This window comes from Taeniopygia guttata, chromosome 7 (assembly GCF_048771995.1).
Source record: "Taeniopygia guttata chromosome 7, bTaeGut7.mat, whole genome shotgun sequence".
Taxonomy (NCBI): Eukaryota; Metazoa; Chordata; class Aves; order Passeriformes; family Estrildidae; genus Taeniopygia; species Taeniopygia guttata.
The window spans coordinates 11,267,223-11,290,793 of NC_133032.1; the positions used below are offsets into that span (position 1 = coordinate 11,267,223).

The 23,571-nt window shown below is 59.8% G+C and overlaps 3 protein-coding genes, 1 long non-coding RNA gene and 1 other non-coding gene across 6 annotated transcripts; 1 reads left to right on the forward strand and 4 right to left on the reverse strand.

The window, feature by feature from the left end:
- Positions 1–1,602: 1,602 nt before the first annotated feature.
- Positions 1,603–3,666, forward strand: CDK5R2 (cyclin dependent kinase 5 regulatory subunit 2). Its single transcript, XM_004176745.6, has one exon. The coding sequence runs from the start codon at positions 1,800–1,802 to the stop codon at positions 2,760–2,762; it is 963 nt and encodes a 320-aa protein (XP_004176793.2). The 5' UTR covers positions 1,603–1,799; the 3' UTR covers positions 2,763–3,666.
- Positions 3,667–9,607: 5,941 nt separating this feature from the next.
- Positions 9,608–14,955, reverse strand: FEV (FEV transcription factor, ETS family member). 2 transcript variants are annotated; one of them, XM_072932093.1, is made up of 3 exons: positions 14,813–14,955; positions 13,775–13,849; positions 9,608–11,252 (listed from the first exon to the last, which is right to left on the reverse strand). In XM_072932093.1, the coding sequence occupies exons 1-3, from the start codon at positions 14,862–14,864 to the stop codon at positions 10,741–10,743; spliced, it is 639 nt and encodes a 212-aa protein (XP_072788194.1). In that variant the 5' UTR covers positions 14,865–14,955; the 3' UTR covers positions 9,608–10,740. The 2 variants fall into 2 exon arrangements, with proteins under 2 accessions (XP_072788194.1, XP_030133174.4); XM_030277314.4 differs by lacking the exon at positions 14,813–14,955 and having other exon boundaries at positions 13,775–14,726.
- Positions 14,956–15,714: 759 nt separating this feature from the next.
- On the reverse strand, positions 15,715–17,650 carry LOC140684522 (uncharacterized). Its single transcript, XR_012056896.1, has 2 exons — positions 17,546–17,650; positions 15,715–16,517 (listed from the first exon to the last, which is right to left on the reverse strand). It is a non-coding gene; the product is annotated as an uncharacterized lncRNA (long non-coding RNA).
- On the reverse strand, positions 16,690–16,768 carry MIR1788 (microRNA mir-1788). Its single transcript, NR_105668.1, has one exon. It is a non-coding gene; the product is annotated as a microRNA mir-1788 (primary transcript).
- A 1,328-nt stretch (positions 17,651–18,978) lies between the features above and the next one.
- On the reverse strand, positions 18,979–21,692 carry CRYBA2 (crystallin beta A2). Its single transcript, XM_030277325.4, has 4 exons — positions 21,355–21,692; positions 20,798–20,939; positions 19,606–19,748; positions 18,979–19,217 (listed from the first exon to the last, which is right to left on the reverse strand). The coding sequence occupies exons 1-4, from the start codon at positions 21,513–21,515 to the stop codon at positions 19,070–19,072; spliced, it is 594 nt and encodes a 197-aa protein (XP_030133185.3). The 5' UTR covers positions 21,516–21,692; the 3' UTR covers positions 18,979–19,069.
- Between the last annotated feature and the right edge of the window lie 1,879 nt (positions 21,693–23,571).

The following is a 23,571-nucleotide window of genomic DNA, read 5'->3' on the forward strand; positions in this document are numbered from 1 at the left end:
ACCCCTTTACCAAATCCTCATGGTTACTTCAGCCCAGCCTAAGCTGGCCTGGAGTAAGTAATGCTGGCCCAGATCCACTTTGGTTCTGGCCACTCCCGAAGCAAACCTCTGCCTGTGAGGGTCTGTGTGTACATGTGCCTGTTCTTTGCAGATGCCACTGCAGGGATGGCGGCTGGCCACAGTGCAGGGTATGTGGGAATGAAACTTTGCTCTACTTCCCTGCCATGGCCCAGCGGGCAGAGCCTCTCTGCTGCCCCCAGAGGGGCAAGTCAGCCCCGAGTGAGCATCGGGAGGCCAGTCCAGAAGCCTGAAACATGGCTCTGAGTCTGCGCTTTCTTTGCAAACACCTCCAGCATCAGCAGTGCAGGAGGAAGTGGGGAGGGAGAGGGTGGGCTGGTTTAGCTCCTCCCAGCTGATAATTCATTACCGTCTGTTAGCCCGGATCCATCCTGCAGCAGCTACATCCTGGCAATGACATGTGTTCATTTCACACATAAAATGCTGTATCAAAATGCATCCTTGAGACATTCCCCCGAAACCTTTTCCAGCTGCCTCTCCCAGCGCTTCACTTGTGGGAGCAGTCCCTGCAATTGGGATGTTTTGTTCTTAATGGATGCTTGGCACCCATCATAGAATGCAGCTCATGAGAAATACAAGGGGGATCTTCCTGCACGGAGCAGAGAGGCAGCAACATCGATGGCATGCTCTGATCCATAGAGGGAGAGGCAGCAGCCATGCTCATGCACGCGGCTGGTTTATCGCACACCATTTGCAAAGATGTAGAAATGCAGCATCTCTTCCCTCCCCTCCTTCCCTATGGGTTTGGGAGCTTTGGGCAGCAGAGCTGGCTGGTCTTGCCTTGGGAACATGGAGGTGGTCTCATCCTGTTTCTCTGAGGTCACTGACTGCTGCCTGATACTGGTGACTGTCAGCCTGGTGGTAAATCTCCCTTCCACAGCTGAGTGGGAAGAGGCAGGGTGAGTGAAGGACCCCATGCTTGCACAGTAGGTCGTGGGAGTGCGCCCCCGTGGCACCTTCTGACTCCCTGTGTGGCCATGCCCAGGGCTGGGCTGGTTCTCAGGAGAGATGAACCTCAGCCACCAAGACTAAACCTTTCATGTTGCCTGCCGAGTCACAGCCAGCCTTGCACCCACCCCAAGCCTTCTCCAGCTTCCCTCTGTGCACCCATTCTTCTCGATCCTCACGCTTCCTCAGCCTTTCCTCTAGCACTTTCAAAGGATTCTTCCCCACCGTGTACCCCGAGCACCACCGGGCCAGGGGGCTGCGCTGGTCTGGGAAGGTTCATCCCTCCCCTTGTAGGTAAGAAAACAGAGCAGGTCTCGGCAGACACAGCTGAGGTCAGAAGCCCTCCCTAGACCCTTCCCGTATCCCCTGTCCTCTGGGCTCACCCCCAGACGAAGGGCTGGGGGTCTGCGACAGCATCGCGGGTCCCAGCCCGTTCTCCCCGGCGGGCGCGCCGAACGAGCCCCCCATGAGTGAAGGTCACGGCGGGGCGGCGGCCGCCGGGCACGGCCGCGCCGCGCTCTCCCCCCTCACCGCCCACCGGCGAGGGGCGGGCGCACCGGGGGCCGGTGCGGCGGCGATTGGCGGGAGGCGGGGAGGCGGGGAGCGGCGGGGCCCGGCTGGCTGCAGCGGCGGGCGCGGAGCCCAGAGCGGGCGCGGCGGAGCATCTTCGGGCACCGAGGCCCCGGTGCGGGCCGCCTCCCCCGCAGCTCCCGGCCTCATATGGGCGGTGCCGGCGCCCCGGCCCCCGCACGCCCGTCCCGCTCGGCGTTAGCATGGGCACGGTGCTCTCCCTCTCCCCCGCCGCCTCCTCGGGCAAGGGCGGCGGCGGCGGGGGGCTGCTGGCCGAGAAGGCGCCGGGAAGGGTGCCGGGCAAGGGCGAGAGCCGGCTGAAGCGCCCCGGCGTGCTCATCTCGGCGCTAACCTGGAAGCGGCTGGTGGCTGCCTCGGCCAAGAAGAAGAAAAGCACCAAGAAGGTGACGCCGAAGCCCGGCGGCGGGGCCCCGGGGGGGGCCCCGGGCCAGCCCGACCCGCTGGTGGTGCAGCGCAACCGCGAGAACTTGCGCAAGTCGGTGGTGGGGCCGGCCGACGGTGCCAAGCAGGGCCCGCTGGCCGTGCCGGTGCCCACAGTGCCCTCGGCGCCGCAGGAGCTGCACCCGGGCTCCGGCGGGAGAAAGCCGCCGCCGCCACCGCCGCCGGCCGGCAGCCGCCCCCCGGGATCTCCGCGCCGCGTGGTGGTGCAGGCGTCCACCGGCGAGCTGCTGCGCTGCTTGGGGGACTTCGTGTGCCGCCGCTGCTACCGCCTGAAGGAGCTGAGCCCCGGCGAACTCATCTCATGGTTTCGCAGCGTGGACCGCTCGCTGCTGCTGCAGGGCTGGCAGGACCAGGGCTTCATCACCCCGGCCAACCTGGTGTTCGTCTACCTGCTGTGCCGGGAAGCGCTGCGGGGCGAAGACATCGGGAGCCAGGCGGAGCTGCAGGCCTCCTTCCTCACCTGCCTCTATCTCGCCTACTCCTACATGGGCAACGAGATCTCCTACCCGCTCAAGCCCTTCCTGGTTGAGGGAGACAAGGGGCGCTTCTGGGAGCGCTGCCTGGGCATCATCCAGCGCCTCAGCGCCAAGATGCTGCGAATCAACGCGGACCCGCACTACTTCACGCAACTCTTCCAGGACCTCAAGAGCGAGGGCGAGGGCGGAGACGGGTCCAAGCACTGGACGATCAGCCTGGACCGTTAGGGAGGTACCAGGCCCCCGGCGCCGGGGGCGGAAGGGGCCGCGCACCGAGGGGCGGGGGAGGCGAAGGACTGTCGGATTCCCCCCCCTGCCCCCGCATCCTTCTCGCCTTCCCCCTTCCCCGGCCGCCAGTTCCACGGAGACGCTGCTTGGACCCTCCCTGCTCCGGATCCGGCTGCCCTCCTCCCCCGCCTCCGACCTCAGCTGGGGGCTGCGCTCCGGAACACCGAGGCGGCGGCGAAGACCGGGGAGGGGGAGTGCTGCCGCTCCCACCCTCGCGAAGGGGGGAGGGGAGGCTGCGGAGGAGCGGAGGCTCCTGGATGCGCTTTCTTTAGAAAAAAGGGGTGAAAAAATGGGTGTGGGGGCCGGGGGCAGGAGGGCTCTGGGGGGATTTTGGGGTGTGGCGGGCGCCCCAGGTAGAGGGTGCATGTGAAGGAGCCCCTCGGTGCGGGCCCCGCGCCTCCGCAGCGCTCCCGGCGCTGTCCGTGGTGCTGGAGCTGCCGCGCCTGAGCACACAAAGGCGGGGATTGCAGGCAAGGCTGGGGGGGATTCTGTGGGCGATGCCTTCCTCCCCCCCGCCCACGTGTGGTATATGGACCCCCTCCCCCAGCGTGGGCGACTCTGCCCCTCACCCCGCGGGAACCGCCCGCATACCCCTTTGTTCGAGCCGCTGGGGGGGCGCCCACGCCCCTCCCCTCGGGTAAATCCCCCCCCGTGTGCCCCCCGAAACAGGGGGTGATGCCTCCCCCTCCTTGGCTTGCTGCAGGAAGAGGGGTCCGTGCCAGAGGTGGCCTAGGGTGTCCAAGCGGAGGGGGTCTGCTATGGGAGGTGGGGGGGGGGGTCTCCTCTCCTCTTGCTTTGCTTCACTGGAGAATAAAGAGGTGGCCTGGATGGGCCTGGCAGTGGCTCCTGGACTTGCTGGGCTGTGGGGTGCAAGGGCAATTGGGGTAACACCCCAAGCTCCTGGTCATGACCCACTCCTCCCCAAGAGGGATAGGGGGCCCTGCTTCCCAAAGGGGGTTTTTCTCCCTGGTGTGAGTTTGGGGGTCAAATTTTCATCCCTCCTTGTGCCCAAGGCCAGTCCTGGTCCACCTGAGTGTCTCCTGGACCCTTGTGAGCTCTCCTGGCCTCCTCCATTCCAGATGGAAATTCCTGATGCCTGTCTGCCACGCTGAATTTAAACAGGATGCCACAGTTTATGTCACCTTCATTTTTTTAAAATTTAGTTTTCTTTTTCCTGAAGCTATGCCTTCTCTCACCTCACTCCTCCCTACCTCTGCTCTGCAGGGCTGGGCTCCCTTTTTCTGGTGGCAGCAGCAGGCTGTGGGAGCTGTGCTGTTTTCCCTGTTACCAGCCCTGTGCTTCTGCAGACCTCCAGGGAGAGGGGTGGAGCATGAGAAAGCTTTGCCTTTTTTAAAACTGGTTGCTACGCTTCATGGTGCTGAATTTTCCAGGACTTCTTTAGCAGAAGCTGCCGCACATGCTCGCTGGCTGGGGTCTGCATCCAGTGCTTCGCAGCCCCTCTGAGCCAGGCATTTGGGCTCCCCTCTGCTGGGAAGAGCTGTGCTGGCTCTGCAGGTCATGGAGGGTAAGCTGGATTCTCTCTACCTTTGTGTGCATCAGCAGAGCTGCTAATTAGGCCCAATCTGGCTCATTCAGGCAAAGCTGAGCTGCCAGGAAGACAGCACAGATGTCCCTGTGACGGGGGCTGACCTGGCAGGGCGCTGTGCGAGGCTTTTCCGTGGCTGTGTAAACATAACAAGACCAATGCTGCTCCTGTCCTCCCTCTCCTAATGGATGCTCTTGTCTGTGCCTTTAGATTGACATTCATGTGACCTTGTAGCCAGCTGTCTGGGCCACAAGGCATTCCCAACCCGTCCCAGCTTTGGCCATACCCACATCTTGTCATGGGAAGGGTAACTTTGGCTTAAACTGGTGGAATTGGAGCCTTATAGCTCCTATGGGGCTTCTGGGAGAGCCCTGACTCTCCCGTACCAGTGTTTCACAGCAAGGGAAACTGAGGCACAGTGAGATGAATACAGCAAGGTGGTCTGCATCACAGGGTGACACCTGAGCCATTGGTACCTGCTATTTCCACCCTGAGCTGTGGTGTTTGTCCAGTGATTTCTATTCCCTGCTGTAGGGCTTTATGGAGTCTCCTCCCAGAGCTGAACAACCTCCCAGCACTGGATCTCCTTAGAGACACTCACAGGGTTATTCCAGCTTCAAGCCCCAGCCTTTTAAGTTGCTTCCAGCTGCAGTGAGGCCTTGTCCTTCCCCTCCTCCTTTTTATTTCATTGATTAAGAGCCCTAGGCCTCACTGGGGGATTTAGGAAGAGCTAATTGCAGACTGGTAATTGAAGACAGCTTGGAGTCTCTGGAAATGTCAAGGAATGAGAGAGGAGCTTAGATGCTCCCATGCATTTAAATATACATCATTGGCTCAGCCAGAGTCTTACTGGAGGGAGACAGGGAGGGAGGCATGTCTGGTTTTCTCTACCCCAGAGGACCTTGAAGAGCTGCTGGGGGGAGCAAGGCAGGGGTAGCACTAACCTTACCTTGTCTGGGAGCTTTCTGCTCCCTCCAAGGCAAAGGAAACATGTGAGAGAACACAAGTCGGGCTGGGTACTGAGGGGGAGAATCTCAGGCTAGGAAGCTTGGTTTTCGCCTTTCTAAAACCGTGATTTGACATGCCAGACTCCTGTGCTGCTGCAGGATTGATGGTCTGGACTCAGGAGCCAGCTATTGGACAGCAGCAAGGGGAATGGATAGAGCTTGTGTCCAAAGTGGTGATCCCTGCAGCGCTTCCTGAGGAGCGGTGAGGAAGTGAGACAGCCCCCTGTGCTGCCAGCCACAGGGCCCAGCGGTGTCTGGGCTTGCAGGGATGGGCAGATTCACATCGGGTTTGGGGCTTGGAGGCAGAACAACAGGGCCAAATCAGTGATCAATCAACACAGGGATCCAGGTGAGAGGTCCAAATATTTTCCTAGTCTGAAACTCCTCCAGCAGCAACACATCTCCTTTCCATGCATCACTGTGGGTGTATCTTCCTTCCCAAAGATGCACGGGGCTCTTCGATGGACCCTGAGTGGCAGTGGGTCCCAGGGATGAATAGTCACATGTGAATAAGGGAGTTTCTACCTGGAGTAATGGAAAAAGCTCAATGGGACTTTCCTTGCCTGACTGCTCTGTCTGTGGAGCAAACTCCATGGGCTGGATGAGCTGGCCATAGCACCGGGGCAGGGAGAGCTGATAGGCAGCTGGAGCAGCCAGCCTGGCAAGCCATGCCTCTTCCATGTCAGACAAACAGCAGGGAAGCAGTGGTTTTGCTATTAAGACTTGTCACCATCCCCCAGAATGACTTGGAGATGCTCCATGGGAGGAAAATGATCTGGATGATGCAGACCCAACACCTGCTTGGCTGCTGAAGGACCTGCCTTGGCCCAGCTTTCTGCACAAGCCTTTCCTCTTTTGCCTGCAAGGATGATGGATGCTGTTCCTCCAGGCAGAGGGGGGTGGGAGGTCTCTTCTGCCGCTGTGGGAGCCACTCAAACGCTGGCTCCATTGCAGCCTTGGGCCGCTGCTGCTGTGTTGAGATGGGGATGGCTTGTGGGTGCAGGTTTCTGCTCCATGGCACTTCAGTCACAGCTGCTAACGGGGTGCCTGTGGGGGAGCACGTGGGCAAAATGACCCAGGGAGATGGCAGCAAATGGCAGAGAGAGGGCCAGAGGGTCCCCGACTAAACTCGCTGATGAGATATTTGTGCTCAGGGAAAGGTGCCACAGGGTCTCATCTGATGGAAGACACGTCCAGGTTGGGTGGAAGGCTGCAAGAGCTCTGCCTGTGCCTAGGGTGGCCCAGTGGAAGGCACGGGACTGAGAGAGGTGGGATGGCAAACATCCACTGGAGCCAAAGCGCGGCCTGTGGCCTTGCCTGGCTGATGTGTTTGGGAGTGAGGAGCACAGACTGGAAGCAGCTCGATGCAGGAACCTGGTGCAGGTGAGGAAGGGGAACTGGCTAACTTGGAGCTCTGCTTGGTTAATCCTTCTGCCACAGAGCTGGCAAGGCAGAGGCCAGGGCTGCATACCTCCAGCTCACTGAGAGCTGAGTGTGGAGGTTTCCCTGTGCTGTGTCCCCTGCCTGTCTCACAGTCCTTCATCACTTCTGAGGACTTAGCTCCTTAGGGGACAGCCAGGCAGAACCAAGCTGTGACCAGGGCAGATGTGGGGAGTCTGGCCCAGGGAGTGAGTGTCCCCTGGGCTGGAACAGGGACTGCTCCCTCATCAGAAGGCCTGCATTAGAGCATAATCTGGAATTAGTGCATTAATCCAGCCCTCCTGCCACTCAGCTCCTGCCCTCAGTAAAGTCCACACCAAGGTCTCAGTGTACAGCTGGGCAGCAGCAGCACCAGGACACTCTCCCTGGCCACCCCTGATGGGCACACCAGAGAGGTGGTGGCAGCAGGGACAAGGTTTGGGTTTTTGGTGGCAGTACAGCCCCAGCCCTCAGCACATTGCCGAGGGAGAAAGCATCTTGTGGAAGCATCACTGTTGCTTTCTTGGAGGGACTTCACACGGGGTTTTGGAGCCTGACTGCCTGCACCTGCAGGCTCTGGCTGAGCCACACTAAGTCACAAAGCACTTTGCAGGGAGCCAGGCCAAAAGAAGGTGGTGTCTGGAGAGAGGATGTGAGTCAGCAGCTTGGGTGTAGGGGGCTGAGGAGCCAGTGCAGCTGGGATGAGGAGAGAAGGAAGTAGGTAGGAATTAGGAAAGCTGGAGAGGGTGCAGGAGTGGGCAGGGAGGCAGACTGTGTCCCCCAGGGCAGACATGGCCTGGCTGTACTGCAAAGGCTCTTCCCAGCATGAGAAATGAAGAAAGTGGCAACATGACTTCACTGAAATAGGAGAGGAACTAATCCATTCCCCCTCTGATACCCTACAGGGGGGCTGGAAGATTTTGGAGGAGTTGGAGTGGTCCCCTTGTCATGCTGGCGAGAAGCTGAGGTCAGGGCAGCCCTCTTGCCAGCTGAGTAAGGCCAGATACAAAGATACATTTGTTGGGTTTTTTGTTTGGTTTTTTGTTTGTTTTGTTTTTTTTTTTTTTTTAGTAGGAAAAAAAATATCCTTCTTCCTTTAATCACAGGGCAGCAGAAGAAGCTGCTCAGCCATGTGCTCTGCTCCCTCAGTCTTCCCAGCACACGCTGAAGCCCTTTGGGACTGTGTTCCCCATTTCACCCTACACAGGGCACCCAAGGACTCCCCACAGGTAGGTTGGAACCCACAGGTGCACTGGGTGCAGCTGTCAGCCACACAAAACAGGCTCCCAACAGCTGGAGCACCCCACAGCCAGACACGGTGCTCCCCCATCTGCCCCCGGGCTGGGCACCCCTGCTCAGAGCCAGGGACGATGTTCCACGGGGAGCTGGGCTGGGCCCGGCCCCGCTTGCCCATTGGCAGGATTTTGCTGCAGTCTGCTCCGAGACGGTGATTTTGGTGACTGAAGAAACCTGCAGAAAGCAGCACTGCTGGTGGATTGGGTCAGACAGGGCTCTGGGGAGGGGGGAGGCTGGGTTGGGTGAAGGTGGTGCTCTGTTCAGCCCTCCGATGAGCTCAACATGTGAGGGGAGGTGGGTCCCAGCGGGGCCTGGGCACGGGAGCATCCCGAGTTGCCATGGTGACACCGGCTGCATCCTCAGGCAGGCAAGAGCATCGCTGGTGCAGCCCCGCATGGGTGTCCCCCCGTTTCCTTCCCGGCTGTCCCCGGGGAGTGCAGGGCCGGTGCCCGGGTTGGGCGCTGGGCACAGAGCGGTGGCACCGTGCCAGCTGAGCCCTCCCGAAAAGGTCAATCCTCCTTTTCCCTGCAGTGTCCCGCCTCCCATCCATCAGCGATCCGGGCTGCAAGGTCGGGCGTGAGGCGGGTTCCCCTGGGCAGACCCTGGCAGAGGGACGGGAAGGGGGGGAAGGGAGGAGCTACTAGTGACCCACATCCCTTAATCCGTGCCCTGCCCTGCGTCACGCAGTTACCTAAGCCCCGAAGCAGGCTCCCCCGGCAAGGGCACAGCCCTCTGCCCGTCTCTGAGGGAGCCAGTTGTGGCCATTTCCCCCATTTTGTCCTTGCAAAGTGAAACCTGAGGGCAGGGGATGCCTCCAGCCTGTCTCGGCGCTGGTTGCATAGGGTAACTACTCCTTTTCCCCCTCACTTCACCTCCTGCCGTCCCTGGGGACCGGTCTGTGCAACACTTGGAAACCCTGGAGGTAGGGACAGCCTAGCCCCCAGTCCCTTTCGCTCTCATGGGTTCTCTGCCAGCAGCATCAGCCCCCCCCATTTCACAGCCTGAGCCCTCCCCAGAGGACCAGAGGACACCAGATCCCACTCCCTTAAGCTGATTAGGGCCGTAGGGATGCATTGGAGCAGATGCCACCAGAGCTGTGAGAGTGACCAGACCCTGGAGGGATGCAGAAGGGGCAGCATGGAGCCCCCAGATTTGGGAACTGCTGCGGTCTGGGGCATGAAGGGAGATGAAGTGGGGGCTGACCACTCCTTCCATGGGCTGGGGAGCTGCATGACTCCCCCTGCACAGCCAATGTGATCCCTGTTGCAAGCCTGGGAGCCTGGGAACAGCATATGCGGCTTTCCTGAAGGGGAGTCTCAAGTAATGCAGAGGTTTCCAGCCCTGTCCCATCTCTTGGGGATTGTAAGAACCAGAGGTGATGCCTGGAGAACAGATGATGCAGACAATGGCCACATCCTTCCCACCTCAGCCCTGAAGGTGTTCTGGCTCAGATGGGAGAGGATTTGCTGAGTGATTCCCCCTTTCACCAGCTTCCTTCAGACAGGAGAAGACACAGGTCACAGCACCTCTCTGGTTTATTTAACACCAATCCCACCCCCAGCCAGTGCAGAGCTCAGCGTGCCCAGCTCTTGTGCATCCACTGGGCCAAAGTCCTGCTCCAGAGGATGGGGGCAGCTCCTTGAACCCAGGGGAAGAGACCCAGGGCTGCCCCTTGATGCCTGGTGTTCCCAGGCCTGCTGTCATCCCTTCTTCTGCTCCACCACCCACGCTGCCTTGTCCCTGGATGTTCTCATTTATGGAGAGTGTCCCACCAAGCCCTGCATGTGAGGGGCTAAAGCTGGAGTAAAACTGGAACATTAATCTAGGAAGTGATGAGCAGGACACGGGCTCATGTGCAGGGTGTCAGGGACTGTCTGTGGTGTGATCCTTGGGCACTGGGGAGAGGGCAGAGCTGCAGAGACCAGGCTATGCTGCCTCCAGGCTCTGGCCTTGCCCTGAGGACTGGAAGTGAGCCCCACACTTGTCCCTGGCACCTCCAGCCTCAGAGCCCTGCCCTGGGTCTGAGTGAACCCATAGAAAGCATCTGCTCTCCAGACAGAGGCTTCTCCTCAGGTCTGAAAGAAGCTGCCTTCAGGCAGCAGGTATAGGAGAGATGGAGGAAACAAAGCCTTTGGAGAAAAAGGTGAGGGGACCAAGTAGTCAAGGAAGGTCTCCTTTCCTTGTCCCTGCTCAGTGGGACCCTCATTCATGGACACAGCTGCCCTGGGACCCCAGCTCCTGACTCCTCTCTGCAGGAAACGGGGAGGGCGGGCACAGGCTGGAGGCAGAGCTAAGGGCACTCATGGCATGGGCAGCATGTTGCAAGGGAAAGGTGGGGCAATGTCCTTGTCAGGAGAGGAGCCCATGGTTTTTCGTTCCATTCACACCCTACTTTAGGTATCCACATCTGTTCCCAGGATCATGGATACTTCTTCATCTTAAATTTAGATGGCTTCCCTCCTCCAGCCACCAACATCAGAGAATCAATCCAGCTATCCTGCAAGCACCCCCCACACCCCATCAAACATAAAAGGGGAGCAAGTGAGAGCAGGGCACAATCCCATCCCCCATCCCTCCCCTGCTGAGCTTCCCAAATCCACAGCCCCGTGCTGCCAGGGACATGGAGCATCCACTTGGCACAGCTGAGCCCCTAATGGTAATGGTTGTTCATGTTGTTGAGGTGGGAGGCTGCCATGGCGCTGAACGAGGCTGAGGGCTGGAGCCCGTGCCCAGGGTAGAGGGACGGGCTGGAGCCAGGCCAGTAGGAGAAGCCAGCTGGTGTCACTCCCGAGGTCATGAGGTTGAGTTTGGAGATGCCCGAGAAGGGCAGCGGTGCCAGGTTGCCCTGGAACTTGTAGAGAGTGTGATCGGGGGTGGTTGGCTGGCACACCTGTGCCAGCCCGTGGAAGTCGAACTTGTAGGCGTAGCGCTTGCCATGGACCTTGGTCATGATGTTCTTGTCGTAGTAGTAGCGCAGCGCCCGGCTCAGCTTGTCGTAATTCATGTTGGGTTTGCTCTTCCGCTCGCCCCAGCGCCGCGCCACCTCGTCAGGGTCAATCAGCTTGAACTCCCCGTTGGTGCCTTCCCAGGCGATGCAGTTCAGGTTGGCCCGGTCCGAAAGCAGCTCCAGCAAGAACTGCCACAGCTGGATCTGCCCGCTGCCTGCAAGGCCGGGCCCCAGAGAGGTTAAAGCTCCCTCCCAGGGCACAAGGTGAGGAACAGGATGTGCCCCAGTCCCCTTGATTGACCCACTGTTATGTTGCCCTCTCCCACACCCAGGTTTTGGCTGCGCCTCGTTGCATCTTCCCTGCTTTAGAGACACATAAGATGGTAACAGGATTACGTCTCCTTTGCAACATCCCAACCCCATCCTACACCCCCAGATATGAGGAGAAGATGCCCCTGAACCTTGAGATGGAGTAGGAGTGCTCAGAGGCCAACACGGGTTGCAGTGGGTCTGGATCCAGAGTCTCCCCATCCCTCCCACCCACATTCACACACCACTGAAGATGAATATCTGCTTGTTTGTTTTTGTGGGAGGACCTGGCCTTGCTCTTTTATAGGCAGCCCCAAGAAGGACATATCTTGGCAGAACCCAGATCTATCCCAACATAAACATTCCCCACTGCCATGTCTGCTTGAGAGCGGGCTGGTCTCACAGCCCCTGCTCTAGGGACACTGTGCCCTGCACAGATGTCTCCATGGTCAGCTCAAGTCAGGGTGCAACACTGATCTGAACTACACCCCAGAGAGACACAGACAGGTGTAGGGATGGGAGAGACAAGGACACAGCATGACCTACTGTGACTTTGAATCAGGCATCAATGATGTTCCTTATTTCCAGAGGAAAATTGTCTTCCCTGAGCCATGGCCATTGCATCTACAGCTTGCACCAAGGAGTATCCTCAGTGGGTGCCCATGGTGCCCCTGTCCAGGCTGTGCACACCCTGGAGCCTGGCACACCTCGACACGCCCATGGTGAGGCACAAGGACATGCTCCATGGAGTCTGGCCAGAGGTCATGAGAGAAGAAGGAATCTGGACCTTGGGCAAGGAGGAGTCCTACTGCTGGGACGTGGCCACCCTGCAGAGCAGCCCTGCACTTACCTAGACACCCCACTCTGCCTCCTCAGAGCAGCATCCCCTGCACATCCCTGCTCCTGGTGCCAGTCCTTGCAGCACAGTCTCTTTCCAGAGCAGAGGATGTGCCTTTGCAGTTATCCCTGTGCTCTTCTAACATTATGTTATCTAAAGGTGCTTGGATCCTATACAGAGGTTTAGCACCCATGATCTCAGTAACAAGTCCTATAGCTCTGCTACATTTCCCACAAAAAACCATCTTGTTCTGCTTGTTTTAGACCCACCTATTTTATCTAGTGCTCCCTGTATCTTGCTCTAGAAGAAGCAGGGAACAGCCATTCCCTCTCCATTCCCATTCCACCAAAACCCACTCAGATCCTGATCCAGGCAGTTGAACCCAGGTCTTTCTAAGGTATTGTATTTCCTAATTTCCCACTCTGGGACCAAGGCAGGTGATCTCTCCTCCCTAGGGTGCATCTGCAGCCCTTGCCTCTTCTCCATCACCACAGCCCCCAACCTGGCCTCCAGCTATCTCCCACTTGTGGATGTTCCACCCCATGCAAGGAGGTCAGCGAGGTGTTGATGGGTGCATCTGGGTGGGGTAGTGAGGCTCAATCCTGCCTGCTGCAGGGGCCATGACAATGCACCTGAGCGCTCCCTAACGTAATATCCAGGCATCCAAAAAGATTCTTCTCACTGCGGCACAGTGTTTAGAGTATGGCTGGGCAGAGCCTGCAGTGCAGAGGCAAAAGGATTCCCCCAGTTCCATCTTTCTCCCCCTCCCACCACTAAACCAGGGCTCCATTTTTGCTGCTCAGAGGAGTCCCTGCCTCCTAGCAAAGATGCAAGCTACATGGCCCAAACACTACAGTGCTGTCTCCACAATGCCCAGTGCTGCTGCACTCCCAAGCAGGTTCCAGAATGTGCCTTGGCCAGAACTGGGAGCTCCAGGCTGCTCTCTGGCCAGCACTGGGAGCTCCAGGCTGCTCCCTGGCCAGAACTGGGAGCTCCAAGCTGCTCCCTGGCTAGCACTGGGAGCTCCAGGCTGCTCCCTGGCCAGCACTGGGAGCTCCAGGCTGCTCCCTGGCCAGCACTGGCCGGTGCCCGTAGCCCCCGTGCGGGTTGTTCCAGATAGATGACTCCAGTTCCCGGGAACACACCACTTCTGAGCCCTGTCCCAACCCCAGCATTTCACTGGCAGTTCCCTCACGAATAATGTCTCAACTCTCCACTCGCAGGAACAGATTTCCCGAGCCCGGATTAGCCCACCCACTCCCGGGATGGCTGGCAGCTCCCTCCCGTCGGATGTCCCGGAGCTCCTGGGAGACTGGAGTTAGGAGCCTGCACTCTCCCTGCTGCGGGGCTCGGGGGAATGCGTTCCCCGCATCTCTCTGATGCCACGGACGGGAGCGTCCGACCGTCGGGCTTGGCCGCCGTCCCCGTGGGAACAGGCGGCGGGATGCTCCCAGCCGGAGGGAACGGGGCTGGGAACAGTGCCCGGCAAAGGACGGGAAAGGGTCTCCAAGAGAGAATGCGAGTGCCCCTGCTCCGTGCCGGCCGAGGGGAGCGGGGCCTGTCCAGGGGAAGGGGCAGCGGTGCTCTTACCTTTCTGCACGCCGGGGCTGAGAGACCCCCACGCCTGGCTCTTCCCGTCTTTGAACAAAGTTTCCCCGACTGGATCTGGGGGAAAGAGGGGACGCGGCTGGTGTGGAGGGAGGGCTGGAACCAGGCGGGACCGCGACAGCCCAGCGCCCACCCGCGGGCAGCGTCCCCGCAGCCCCCGGCCGCTCCCCCTTGCCTGCCCCGCCGCTGCGGCGAAGCCAGGAAACGCGTCCAGGAAAAAGGAAATCCGATTTCCGACCCAGCCGGGGAAGCTTTTAAATAGGAATAGACGATCCCGTGGGCTGGGGTAGGGAGGAGAAAGGGAACGAGGGAGAGAGCTGTGGGGCAGGGGGAGAGGGAGAAGAGGCGGGTGGGTGGCAGGATGGGTGACAGGAGCGGCAGGTGGAAGCAAGGATGTCTGTCGGCATTTGGGGAATGGACTGCTGTGGAAAGGAGAGAGAAATGGATAGATGGATAGAAGGAAGGAAATGGGTGAATGGATGGAAGGACAGAAGAGACGATGGCGAGTGCGTAGGTGGAGGAAAGAAAGTGCAAGAGATCGATGGATGGAAGGGCAGGTAATGGATAAGATGATGGGAAAACAGGCTGATGGAAGGGACATTGGGTGGATGGAGGGGTTGGCTAATACCAGGGATGGAAAGGGGGATGCAGGGACAAGTGGGTGGGATGGAAGGATGCATGGAAGCACAGGGGAAAAGTGGGTGGGTGGGTGGAAAGATGAGTTGGAAGAAAAGAAGGGTAGATGAAGAGATGGAAGGACAGGGTGATGGTGGGTTGATGAAGGACGGGAAGATGAGTGTGCGGGTGTGGGCAGCTGAAAGGAAGAAGGAAAGGATGGTTGTGGTGCTGGAAGGCAGGACGAAAGAATGGACAGAGGGAGAGGGGATAACAGGGTGGGCGCTGGAAGGAGACGGGGCAGAGGAGAGCCCCAGGGCCTCAGCGGGACAGGGTGGGCAGGGGCTGGGCGCTGTGCGGGGCACGGCGCTGCGGTGGGGCAGCGGCCGGGGGATCCGCCCGTACCTGGCAGGTACATGTTGAGCAGCAGTGGCACCGCTCCGGTGCCGTGTCTCATGGCAGCTGTGGGGGCGGCCCGCGGGCTGCATGTTTTAATATTCCTGCCCCTATTATTATTATTATTATTCCACTTTATCAGGGAGCAGCTGATGGCGAATAAATGGCAGCGGGACGGGCAGGGGACGGGCAGGGGCCGGGGGAGGCGGGGGAAGGGGGAGTTTCCAGGCAACTCGCAGGGGCTGGGGCCCCGGCTCCAGCAATTTCCTCCGCTGTAATTAAAGCGGGCGCTGCCCCCCCCTCCCTCCCCCCGCTATCGGGCCCGCATCAGACTTTAATCACGGCCGCGGGTTTCTATGGAGAGCGGTTCGGGCCGCTTCCTGCCTCTTCCGCCTCCTTAACTCTTCGCAAACACGGCGCTGACATCCCAGCTGGGAGCGGGCCCGGCCACTGCCCGGAGACCGCCCGGGCCCGGCCTCCCAGCGGCATCTCCTCGCTGCCCCGCCGATGGCCGGCATCGCCCCGGAGCCCTGCCCTGGCTGCACGGTACCGGCGGCAGCACCGGCTCTGTCCCCCGGCTCTGCGAGCCGCCCTGCTGCTGGCCGTGGGCTCCGTGCCTGCCCCTTCCCCAGCTCCAGCATCTTTAGCGCCGTTCTGGGGTCTCCTTGCACTTCACAAGTCGGGCTGGGGTGGGCCAGGTGAGTCCACGCCAAGTCCCTCCACCTCCAGGACAATGGTCGTGGGGTTCCTTCACAGTGCCCAGAGTTTTGGGGTGGGTAAGTGCATCTCCAGCAGTTGGTGGCACCAGGTCATCCCACACCTCTGCCACCTCCCTGGCTCCTCTGTGCTCTTCTGAATAGTCCCAGCCCCAGGGACAGCTAAGCCTGTGACCATCCCACAGCACCCAGCCCTGTCCCAACCTGCTGCACATCTTTATTGGCATCCATAGAAGCTGGGAAAACCCCAACACCCAGACAAACCATGATGGCCCCATCTTCATCTGCTTGTCCTGGGCAGCGCTGGGCACATTCTGAAGACAGGAGGACATTTCATGGAGAAACTTATGATGAAGAAAGGTGATACCAGCTCCAAAAAGACACATCTGGCCAGAGTTTTCCCTGTCACCCATGGCTCCAGATGTTATATGCACTTGTGGGGTGCTGTCAGAGTCTCTGTCCCCCAGGCCAGGAGTGGACCCTCCACAGGATCCCAGAACTTGAGGCAGTCAGGCAGTGTGTCAGCAGCTGTCACCAGTTCTACTCCATGAGGCCAAAACCATACAGCCAAGCTCACAACTTCTTCTGTAGTGTTTCACTGACGTCTGGCAAAAGGATGAGCTCTTATGCTGGATTTAGCTGCCTTTCTGGAAAGTGATCATTGCAAGATATGAACCTGATGGAAATCAGGATACAGCCATGACAGACTCACAGTTATTATTTATACTGCAGCCAAAATATGCCTGTCCTGCGTAAGAAGCTGCAGCCCAAGGGGAGCTATGCTCAATCGGGGTGGCACAGCCCAACAGAGGTGATGTCTCCTCTTGGCAGGGGGTGTCCAAAGTTAGGAAACAGGGGGTCCCTTGGTTACTGAGCTCCACCTCTGCTCCAGGCGTTCCACCTCTGCTGCCCATTTCCATCATGGACAAAGAGCAGATGCTTGCAAGGGGAGACATGAGCAGAGACCATGATATTCCTCCAGAAATTCCCCAGCAATCCTGTTTGGAGGTAACAGCCCTTAAAAAGCTTCTCTTCCCCCAACTTGTCTCCTGAGCTCCCCTGAACCTCTCAGTGGGGTGTCCAGCTCTGTAGAGCCCAGCAGCCCTGGCTGCTCCCTGCATCCCTCTCCTCTCCCGCCCCTCAAAGTGCAGCTCTCCCAGCAGTGGCTCCGCAGCCTCCCAGACTTGCTTTCGCTGCCTGAGTCACTGAAACAAACCTCAGGCAACGGAAAACAAGCCCTGGAGACAGCGGGGTGAGGTGGGGAGAGTGCCAGACCCACCAACCCCTCCTCTTCTGGTGGCCCAGGTGACCATGGTACTCCTGCAGCAAACCTGCATGGTGGAGGGCATGGAGGGGGGGTCTGGAGTGAGGGACATTGCATCAGGCCAGAGTGGGGAGGGGGTGGAGGTGAGGTAGGGATCAGGCTGAGAAATAGGTTTAGGGCAACAGGAGCTGGAGAAGGGAGTGCTTTGGAGAGCACTGGGGATGGAGATGCCTGGGTCCCTGGGAAATGCAGTGGGCAGAGGGCATAAAGTGAGATGTAAGGGGACTGGGGTCTTTGATGATCTGGGGTCAGAGGTGTGCAGAAGGACAGGGAGTGTCAGATCCTAAGAGCTGGCAAGTCCTGTGTCCATGTGGAGCCTTGGGGACCTGAGTGATGTGACCCCAGGTTCATGGGGCAGACCCAGAGGATGAGGAAAGAAGGGTACACGAGAAATCCAGGAAACAGGGGCCCATGTCCATGGGGGAACAAGGGACTGGGCTGTGGGTCTGAGGGGAATCCAGGAGATGAGGTTTCAGGTCTGTGGGGCTACTGGGGATGGAGCCCAGACATGTGGAACACCGAGCTGGAAGCAGCTGCAGGTCCCTCCGGCTGCAGGAGGCAGTCTGCCCCCCACCCCCCACTCCAGTGCTCTCCTCCCACCCTAGATGGGGCAATAAAGCCCCTGGACTTTACAGTGACCCCCACAGCCCACCCCTACCCCCCCCATCACAGCCCTATGTGCAGCGCCCGGGAAAGCTTCACCTGTGAGCCGGCGTTGTGGAGCGGAGCCGAGCTGACGTGGCCCTGGGCTGGCTGCACCTGGCCAGGTGTGCCGGAATGTGTTTGTGCTGGGGGAGAGGCCGTGCTGGGTGGGGCCAGTGCGGACACGGAGGAGACAGGGGCGGGCTGGGGGCACTCCGCAGCCGGGATGCCATGTGGGATGGGGATACACAGGTGCTGGGGTCTTCTGCACAGCGACTGAGGGCTGGAGGGGAGAGGGGGCATGCAGGGAAACACTTGTGTGCTCAGTCATGTGCAGCTCACACACACACACACACACACACACACACACACACACACACACACACACACACACACATGCTGACACGCACACCAGGGCTGGGGTCTCTGCACACTGCTGGGTGAGGGGTGTGCACAGACTGACCCCCAACCCAGTCTCCCAGCAGCCTTCTGGGACACCCCCTTTCTCAGGGCCAAGCATGCTCTCAGCAGGGTGGGCAGCAGGGAACCCAGGCATCTGAGGCACTCCGAGCTGTTCCACCATGCATCCATGTCCTGGGTGTGGGGAGCGCCCCAGGACCAAAAGCCTGAGCCCCAGGAGGGCTTTGGGGTGCCAGAGCAGGAGAGAAGACAAGGAGGAGGGGGAGAGGAGGAGGAAGCAATGTGCTGGGTGCAGGGAGCACCTCGGGATGGGCAGCCTGCACCCCAGGCGGGTTCAGAGCCAGATGGAAAAGGAGAAGGCTGGAAAGGGTGCTGGAGGAGGAGGAGGAGGTTGGGTGGGGCTCCCAGTGTCCCGGAGCCGGATGCTGGCACGGATATGCTGGCGTGGCAAGGCTGGGGGAGGACACACACGCCTGAGAGCATCAAGCCAAGCCCCCTACCACCTGTGGAACACTACACACAGACCTCCTTCCCCTGACTCCTGCGCAATCTGCCTCCCCCCCAGCCCCTCTGTGCCAGCAGCAAATCTGACACAACTGTGCCCCCAGACCCGACACAATTGTGGCTGCCCCATGTGCTGCCAGAGTCCCGTCCTGCCCCAGATGAACCCTATGGTCTTCCTCCTTCCCAGACCTGCAGCAGGCAGGGACCCCCTTCTCTCTTTCAGAGGGGTGCAGAGGAAGGGGATCCTGAGTTTGCAGACTTTGTAGCAATCAATTTCCCTGGCACTGATCCTGGGAGGAGCACCCAGGGTGCAACCTGCCTCTTCCCAGGGCACAACCCTCCTGGTGCCCTCTCCCAGCACTCTCTTTACCCAGTAAGTTCCCATTTTTCCAGCCAGATGCCACAGCAGTGGAACTGTGCATGGAGAGGTGGGGTGCAGAGAGCTCAGCCCAGGGTGGAGCTGGCCATGAGCCCAAAACTGCCTGGGGAAGGGGAAACCTTCCAGGTTGCCACCATGGTCCTCTCAGCATGGCAGCCCCCAGAGGAGCAGAGCAGAGGCAGGAGCACTCTTTTTTTTTGACAAATGCCTTTATTTGCTACCGGATAGAGGTCTATTGCACAGCAGCCTGGAGGCTGCAGGGCACACAGCCCTGCCCCTGTTCAGTGCTGGACACGGCGGATGGATTGGATCTGGTTGGTGTGGGCCTGGCTGCTGTATTCATTGTACTTCTTGAACTCGCCGTTCTGTCTGTCCCGCTCCAGCACGTACTGGTAGCCCCTGTATCCTGGGTACTGGTATGCCACCCACCTGCAGGCAGACCCTTGGCTCAGAGCCCCAAGCCAAATCATCCCATCCCATCCCATCCCATCCCATCCCATCCCATCCCATCCCATCCCATCCCATCCCATCCCATCCCATCCCATCCCATCCCATCCCATCCCATCCCATCCCATCCCATCCCATCCCATCCCATCCCATCCCATCCCATCCCATCCCTCTGCTGGACTTGGGAGGAGAGGGACAGAAAATACCCAATGGCTTGTATTTTACAGGAAAAGGTAGCAGGAAGGCATCCCTTTTCTGAGGGGGTCCCCCTTCCACATCCTGGGGTTTATGCAGGTGTTTTATGCCAGGAGGTTCTTGCTGAGCCTCCGCTCTTGGCACCCCCAGTCCCTGCCCCACTGGCCGCACTCACGCTCCAGCGTTCACTTTGATGGATGCCACCTCCTTGTTGCCCCAGCCCATGGCCTGCAGCGAGGGATAGTCGTCACTCAGCTCGAACTTGTGACCCTGGAAGTTCTCAGCCTCGTAGAGGATGACTTTGCTGTCATTGTGGTTCTGTGGAGAGAGAGAGCTGGAGGTCAGCAGGAATGGGTTGGCTTGCCCAGGGATGGGGGATGTGGTGTCAGTGTGACACACACCAAGGCACTTTGAGAGGCCAGGGACCATGAGCAGCTTTGGTGCAATGCATGGGGATGTCCTTCAGCCTGGCACCCCCTTCAGTGGGACACCCCAGAACTGCCCCAAGGGTGCTGTTCTCATGTCCCTGTGGTCCCAATGCACAGCTGTCAGTGAGAGTTAGTGGCTACAACCTCTGGACCCACACGGACTGCTGCCCTCAGCATCACCACACTCCCCAAGGATGCAGCGGGGTTCAGGGCAAGGCAGGATGCTGAGAGAGGTTCCCTCAGCTCTGTGGGGCCTTTCTGGGTGCTGGACACGGTGGGGTTAACAGCTGGGACACTGAGTGATGCAGCACTGTCCCCCGTGCCCAGCCCCCACATGCATCTATCTGCACCGAGGAGCAGTCCTGCCAGCAAGGAGCGATCTTATCGCATCCCCTTTATTAAAGCCTGAACATATCTGCCTGGTGATTATTAAAAGCTGGGGGGGGGGCCCGCTTGGAGGCGCAGACGTGCCGCTGCTGCGAGCACCAGTGTCTCTGCAGATGGAGCGATAGCCGCGGCTGCCTGGGCACGCCTCAGGTACCCCGGCTGGGAGGGGGACGGGCCCTGCGCTCCGAGCATCCCTGCGGTCCCGCCGGCTCCTCTCTGTTCATCCCATCCCCGGGAATCAGGGCTGGTGGACAAGGCCTTGGAACCCCAGCCTGGGAGGTGGCTCTCCAAAGCACAAAGCAGGAGGAGCTGGAATTGTGGTTCAGGCTAAATTTTAGACCTAAAAACATCCCAGGATCTTTGCAGGGAGGTGGGAGCTGGTGGGTGCAGCTACTCCTCCATTTCACACGTACCTCTGTGAACACCTCAGCCCTCTATCCCATGCCCCATGTAAGTCATCTTCCAGTCTGTCCCTCATCGCCTTCACGCTGGGCTACCTGGAGGAGCTCTGCCTGCCCTGAGCCCTCCCTCTGCGGTGTCCCAGTAACTCACTGCGCACTTGACAGGCCGGAAGGAGAGGAGGTGCTCGGTTCGGTAGCCACTGTTCCCGCTCCAGGCCTCCCACCGGGGATAGTCACCCTTCTCCAGGATAAACTGCTGTCCCTGGTACTCAGGGTACTCGAAGCCTACCCAGCTGCAAGGAAGAGGAGGAAAACCCTCAAGAATATGTGACAGAGTCCCCAGGATCAGTCAGGGGTCAGCTTCTCCTTCCTGGGCAGGGGACGGACAGAGACATCCTGGCAGGTTATAGGTCTCTCACATATCTTGGGGTCCTCACTAGCAGCAAATGTCCCTTTTGGAAGTGGGACCCCTCTCCCCAAAGCCATATCATTGCCTTCAACCTACACATTGCCTTGGTAAGGCCTCCCTGATTAGCAGATGGGAAAACCCAAGGAGCAGAAGCAGGGAGGTTGCATGGTGAGGCTGTGTCATAGCTGAGGAAGAACTTGGGTGTTTGGCTCCATGGCAGCTGCCAACAGCTCCCTGGGAGCAGTGGGTTTGCTGGAGCGGGGTGTGCCAAGGGGCTGCGGGGCTGGCGGGGCACTTACGGGCCAGACTCCACCTTGATGGAGCGGATCTTGCGGAAGCCGCGCTCCATGATGCTGGGGCACTCCATGAGGAACTCGCAGCGCTTGCCCTGGAAGTTCTCCTCCTCCCACACCGTGATCTTGTACTGCCCCAGGGTGTCCATGGCTTCACTGCTGGTCATACGGGTCGCTCGGCTGCTGGCAGAGCCCCACGTATCACCCCAGGGCAGGTGCCCACCGTCAGCCCCCAGCCACCCTACTGCCTGCTGCTGAGCCCGGGATGCCCGTGGCGCTGCCCTCACGCATCCCACGCCACTGGCCCCTTGCCCTCCCAGGCTGGCAGGGGGACATTTCCCATTCCCTTTCCTTCAGTGCTGGGGGATCTCTGTCCAGTGAACCCCAAGTTGCAGGGGGAATTTTCAGCTCCCCATCTCTCCATGTGATGTACCCAGGACTGCCTCAGTTTTTCTCCTGAGCTCCCTGCGATGGCTCCAGGAGTTGTCTGGGTGCGGTGGCACTGTACCCACTGCTGGCAGGCGGCGGTGACCGCAGCTCAGATGCAGACACAAGTGTAGCCCTGGGGCAGAGCGGCCCGGCTCCTCCATCCCTCCTGCCAGGGTCCCTCCTGCCCGCACAGGGCACCCGCTCTGTGCCACGCAGCGCCCCGCCACTCGCCCTTCCCCAGGGTGAGCGCTGGGTGGGGGCTCGGTGAGGGGAGCGGGCAGTGCCCGGGGGTCCTGGGGGCTCACAGCTGGTACTTACTTGGTCGGAGGGCAGGGCACAGGAGCGAAGGTGGCGGTGCCGGCGCCGGCTTTTCCCTTCGCCCTTTATAGGCGGGCGCTGAAGCGCCGATGGTGCAGGCGGCCAGGGCGCTGTGTCAGCAGGCAGGGGATGGGGGGACGGGCGGCTCACCCACCCCAGACTCCGGCTGTCCATTCCACTTAGGCAGTGTGGCGAGAGCGGCCCCCCCGCGCCCAGCGAGGCTGACAATGAAAGTGCTGGGCTGTGTTTGCGCAGGGGCTCAGGGCACAATGGGCAAAGGGCCTGACGCGCCGCTTTCCTTTCTGCCCCCGGACAATGTCCCCGCTTGGCCCAGGGATTAGGGACCCAGCCTTTCCCAGGGCATCCGCAGCCTTTGCCAGGGTTGAGGCTTGTGGGAAGGAGGTGCCAGGGTGAAGTGGGGATTTACCATCTGGGAGCTGAGGGGCACTAATGTCCTCACGCTGGAACACAGGGCTTATCTGGGGCTGCTTCTGCCCCTCCATGTGGGACTCTGCCACCGTGGGTTTCTTTTCCAGCCAGGTCCTTCAGGGGTTCCTGTGTTGGCTGGAGACTTGGTGCTAATAGACCCCAGTTACGTGCTTGTAATGCCCTGAGCATTTCTCATTACTTGAAAAAGAGCTCCCTGTGCTCCCACTTGGGCAAGGGACACTATGCCCAGCAGGAGGAGACCAGCGCTGTGTCCTTCACCGGGACAGGAGGACCAGCCCTGCCTGGACATACACCACGCCATGCATCTATCCCCAGTGTCTCCTACCAGTACCTGGGATGGACAAGGCTGGAAAGGAGGAAGAGTGCCCTGTTGAGCTGTGAAATCCTGGGTGTCTAGGCAGCATCCTTGTGTAGCCTGTGGTGAGGCCAGGCACTCCCCACCTTCAGCTGGGCAGGTGCCATGCTGGCCACTGGGCAAGGGCCAGACCACAACACCTCAAACCTTCCCAGGAAAATTCCAGCCCTTCTGGGGATCCCGGGCACGGGGTCAACATCACAAGACACACGGACATTGCTGGTTATGGAGAATGCAGTGTGAGCAGCTGGGGGTGGTCAGTACACCTGGCATCAACAAGAATCGGGGACTGAGGGATGACAGCAAGGACGGGCTGGGGGTAGGACTCGGGGTTCCCCTTCGTGACTTTCCCGCTGCTCGACGGCCCCGAGGCTCGGTGCGAATCCGCGCCGATGCCTGCGGGTCCCAGCAGAGGGTGCAGCCTGGCAGCGCTTGGAGCAGGCTCCAGCTCAGGGACATTAGTGGCCCTTGGGAGGGGACAGGTGCTGGGGAGGCGACCCTCAGTTTGCGTTGCCTGAAGTGCTCCTAGCAGGGAGGGGGAGACACTCTTGCAGCTGTCTGGGGAAGCAGAAGGTGGAGGGAAGGACAGGGATGCTCCCTGGAGAAGGAAGAGCACCCCGGAGCAGCCTAGTGGCCTGGGGACATCTGTCAAAATGCTGGGAGACAGGTCT

Coding starts and splice junctions, on each gene's coding strand:
- CDK5R2 (XM_004176745.6), top strand. CDS start 1,800: ATGGGCACGGTGCTCTCCCTCTCCCCCGCCGCCTCCTCGGGCAAGGGC.
- FEV (XM_030277314.4), bottom strand. CDS start 14,393: ATGTCCCTTCCATCAGCCTGTTTTCCCATCATCTTATCCATTACCTGC. Junction 11,253..13,774: donor CAGCCCCGGCGTGCAGAAAG/GTAAGAGCACCG, acceptor CCGGCCTTGCAG/GCAGCGGGCAGATCCAGCTG.
- CRYBA2 (XM_030277325.4), bottom strand. CDS start 21,515: ATGACCAGCAGTGAAGCCATGGACACCCTGGGGCAGTACAAGATCACG. Junction 19,749..20,797: donor TCCGGCCTGTCAAGTGCGCA/GTGAGTTACTGG, acceptor CTCTCTCCACAG/AACCACAATGACAGCAAAGT. Junction 19,218..19,605: donor ATCAAAGTGAACGCTGGAGC/GTGAGTGCGGCC, acceptor GTCTGCCTGCAG/GTGGGTGGCATACCAGTACC.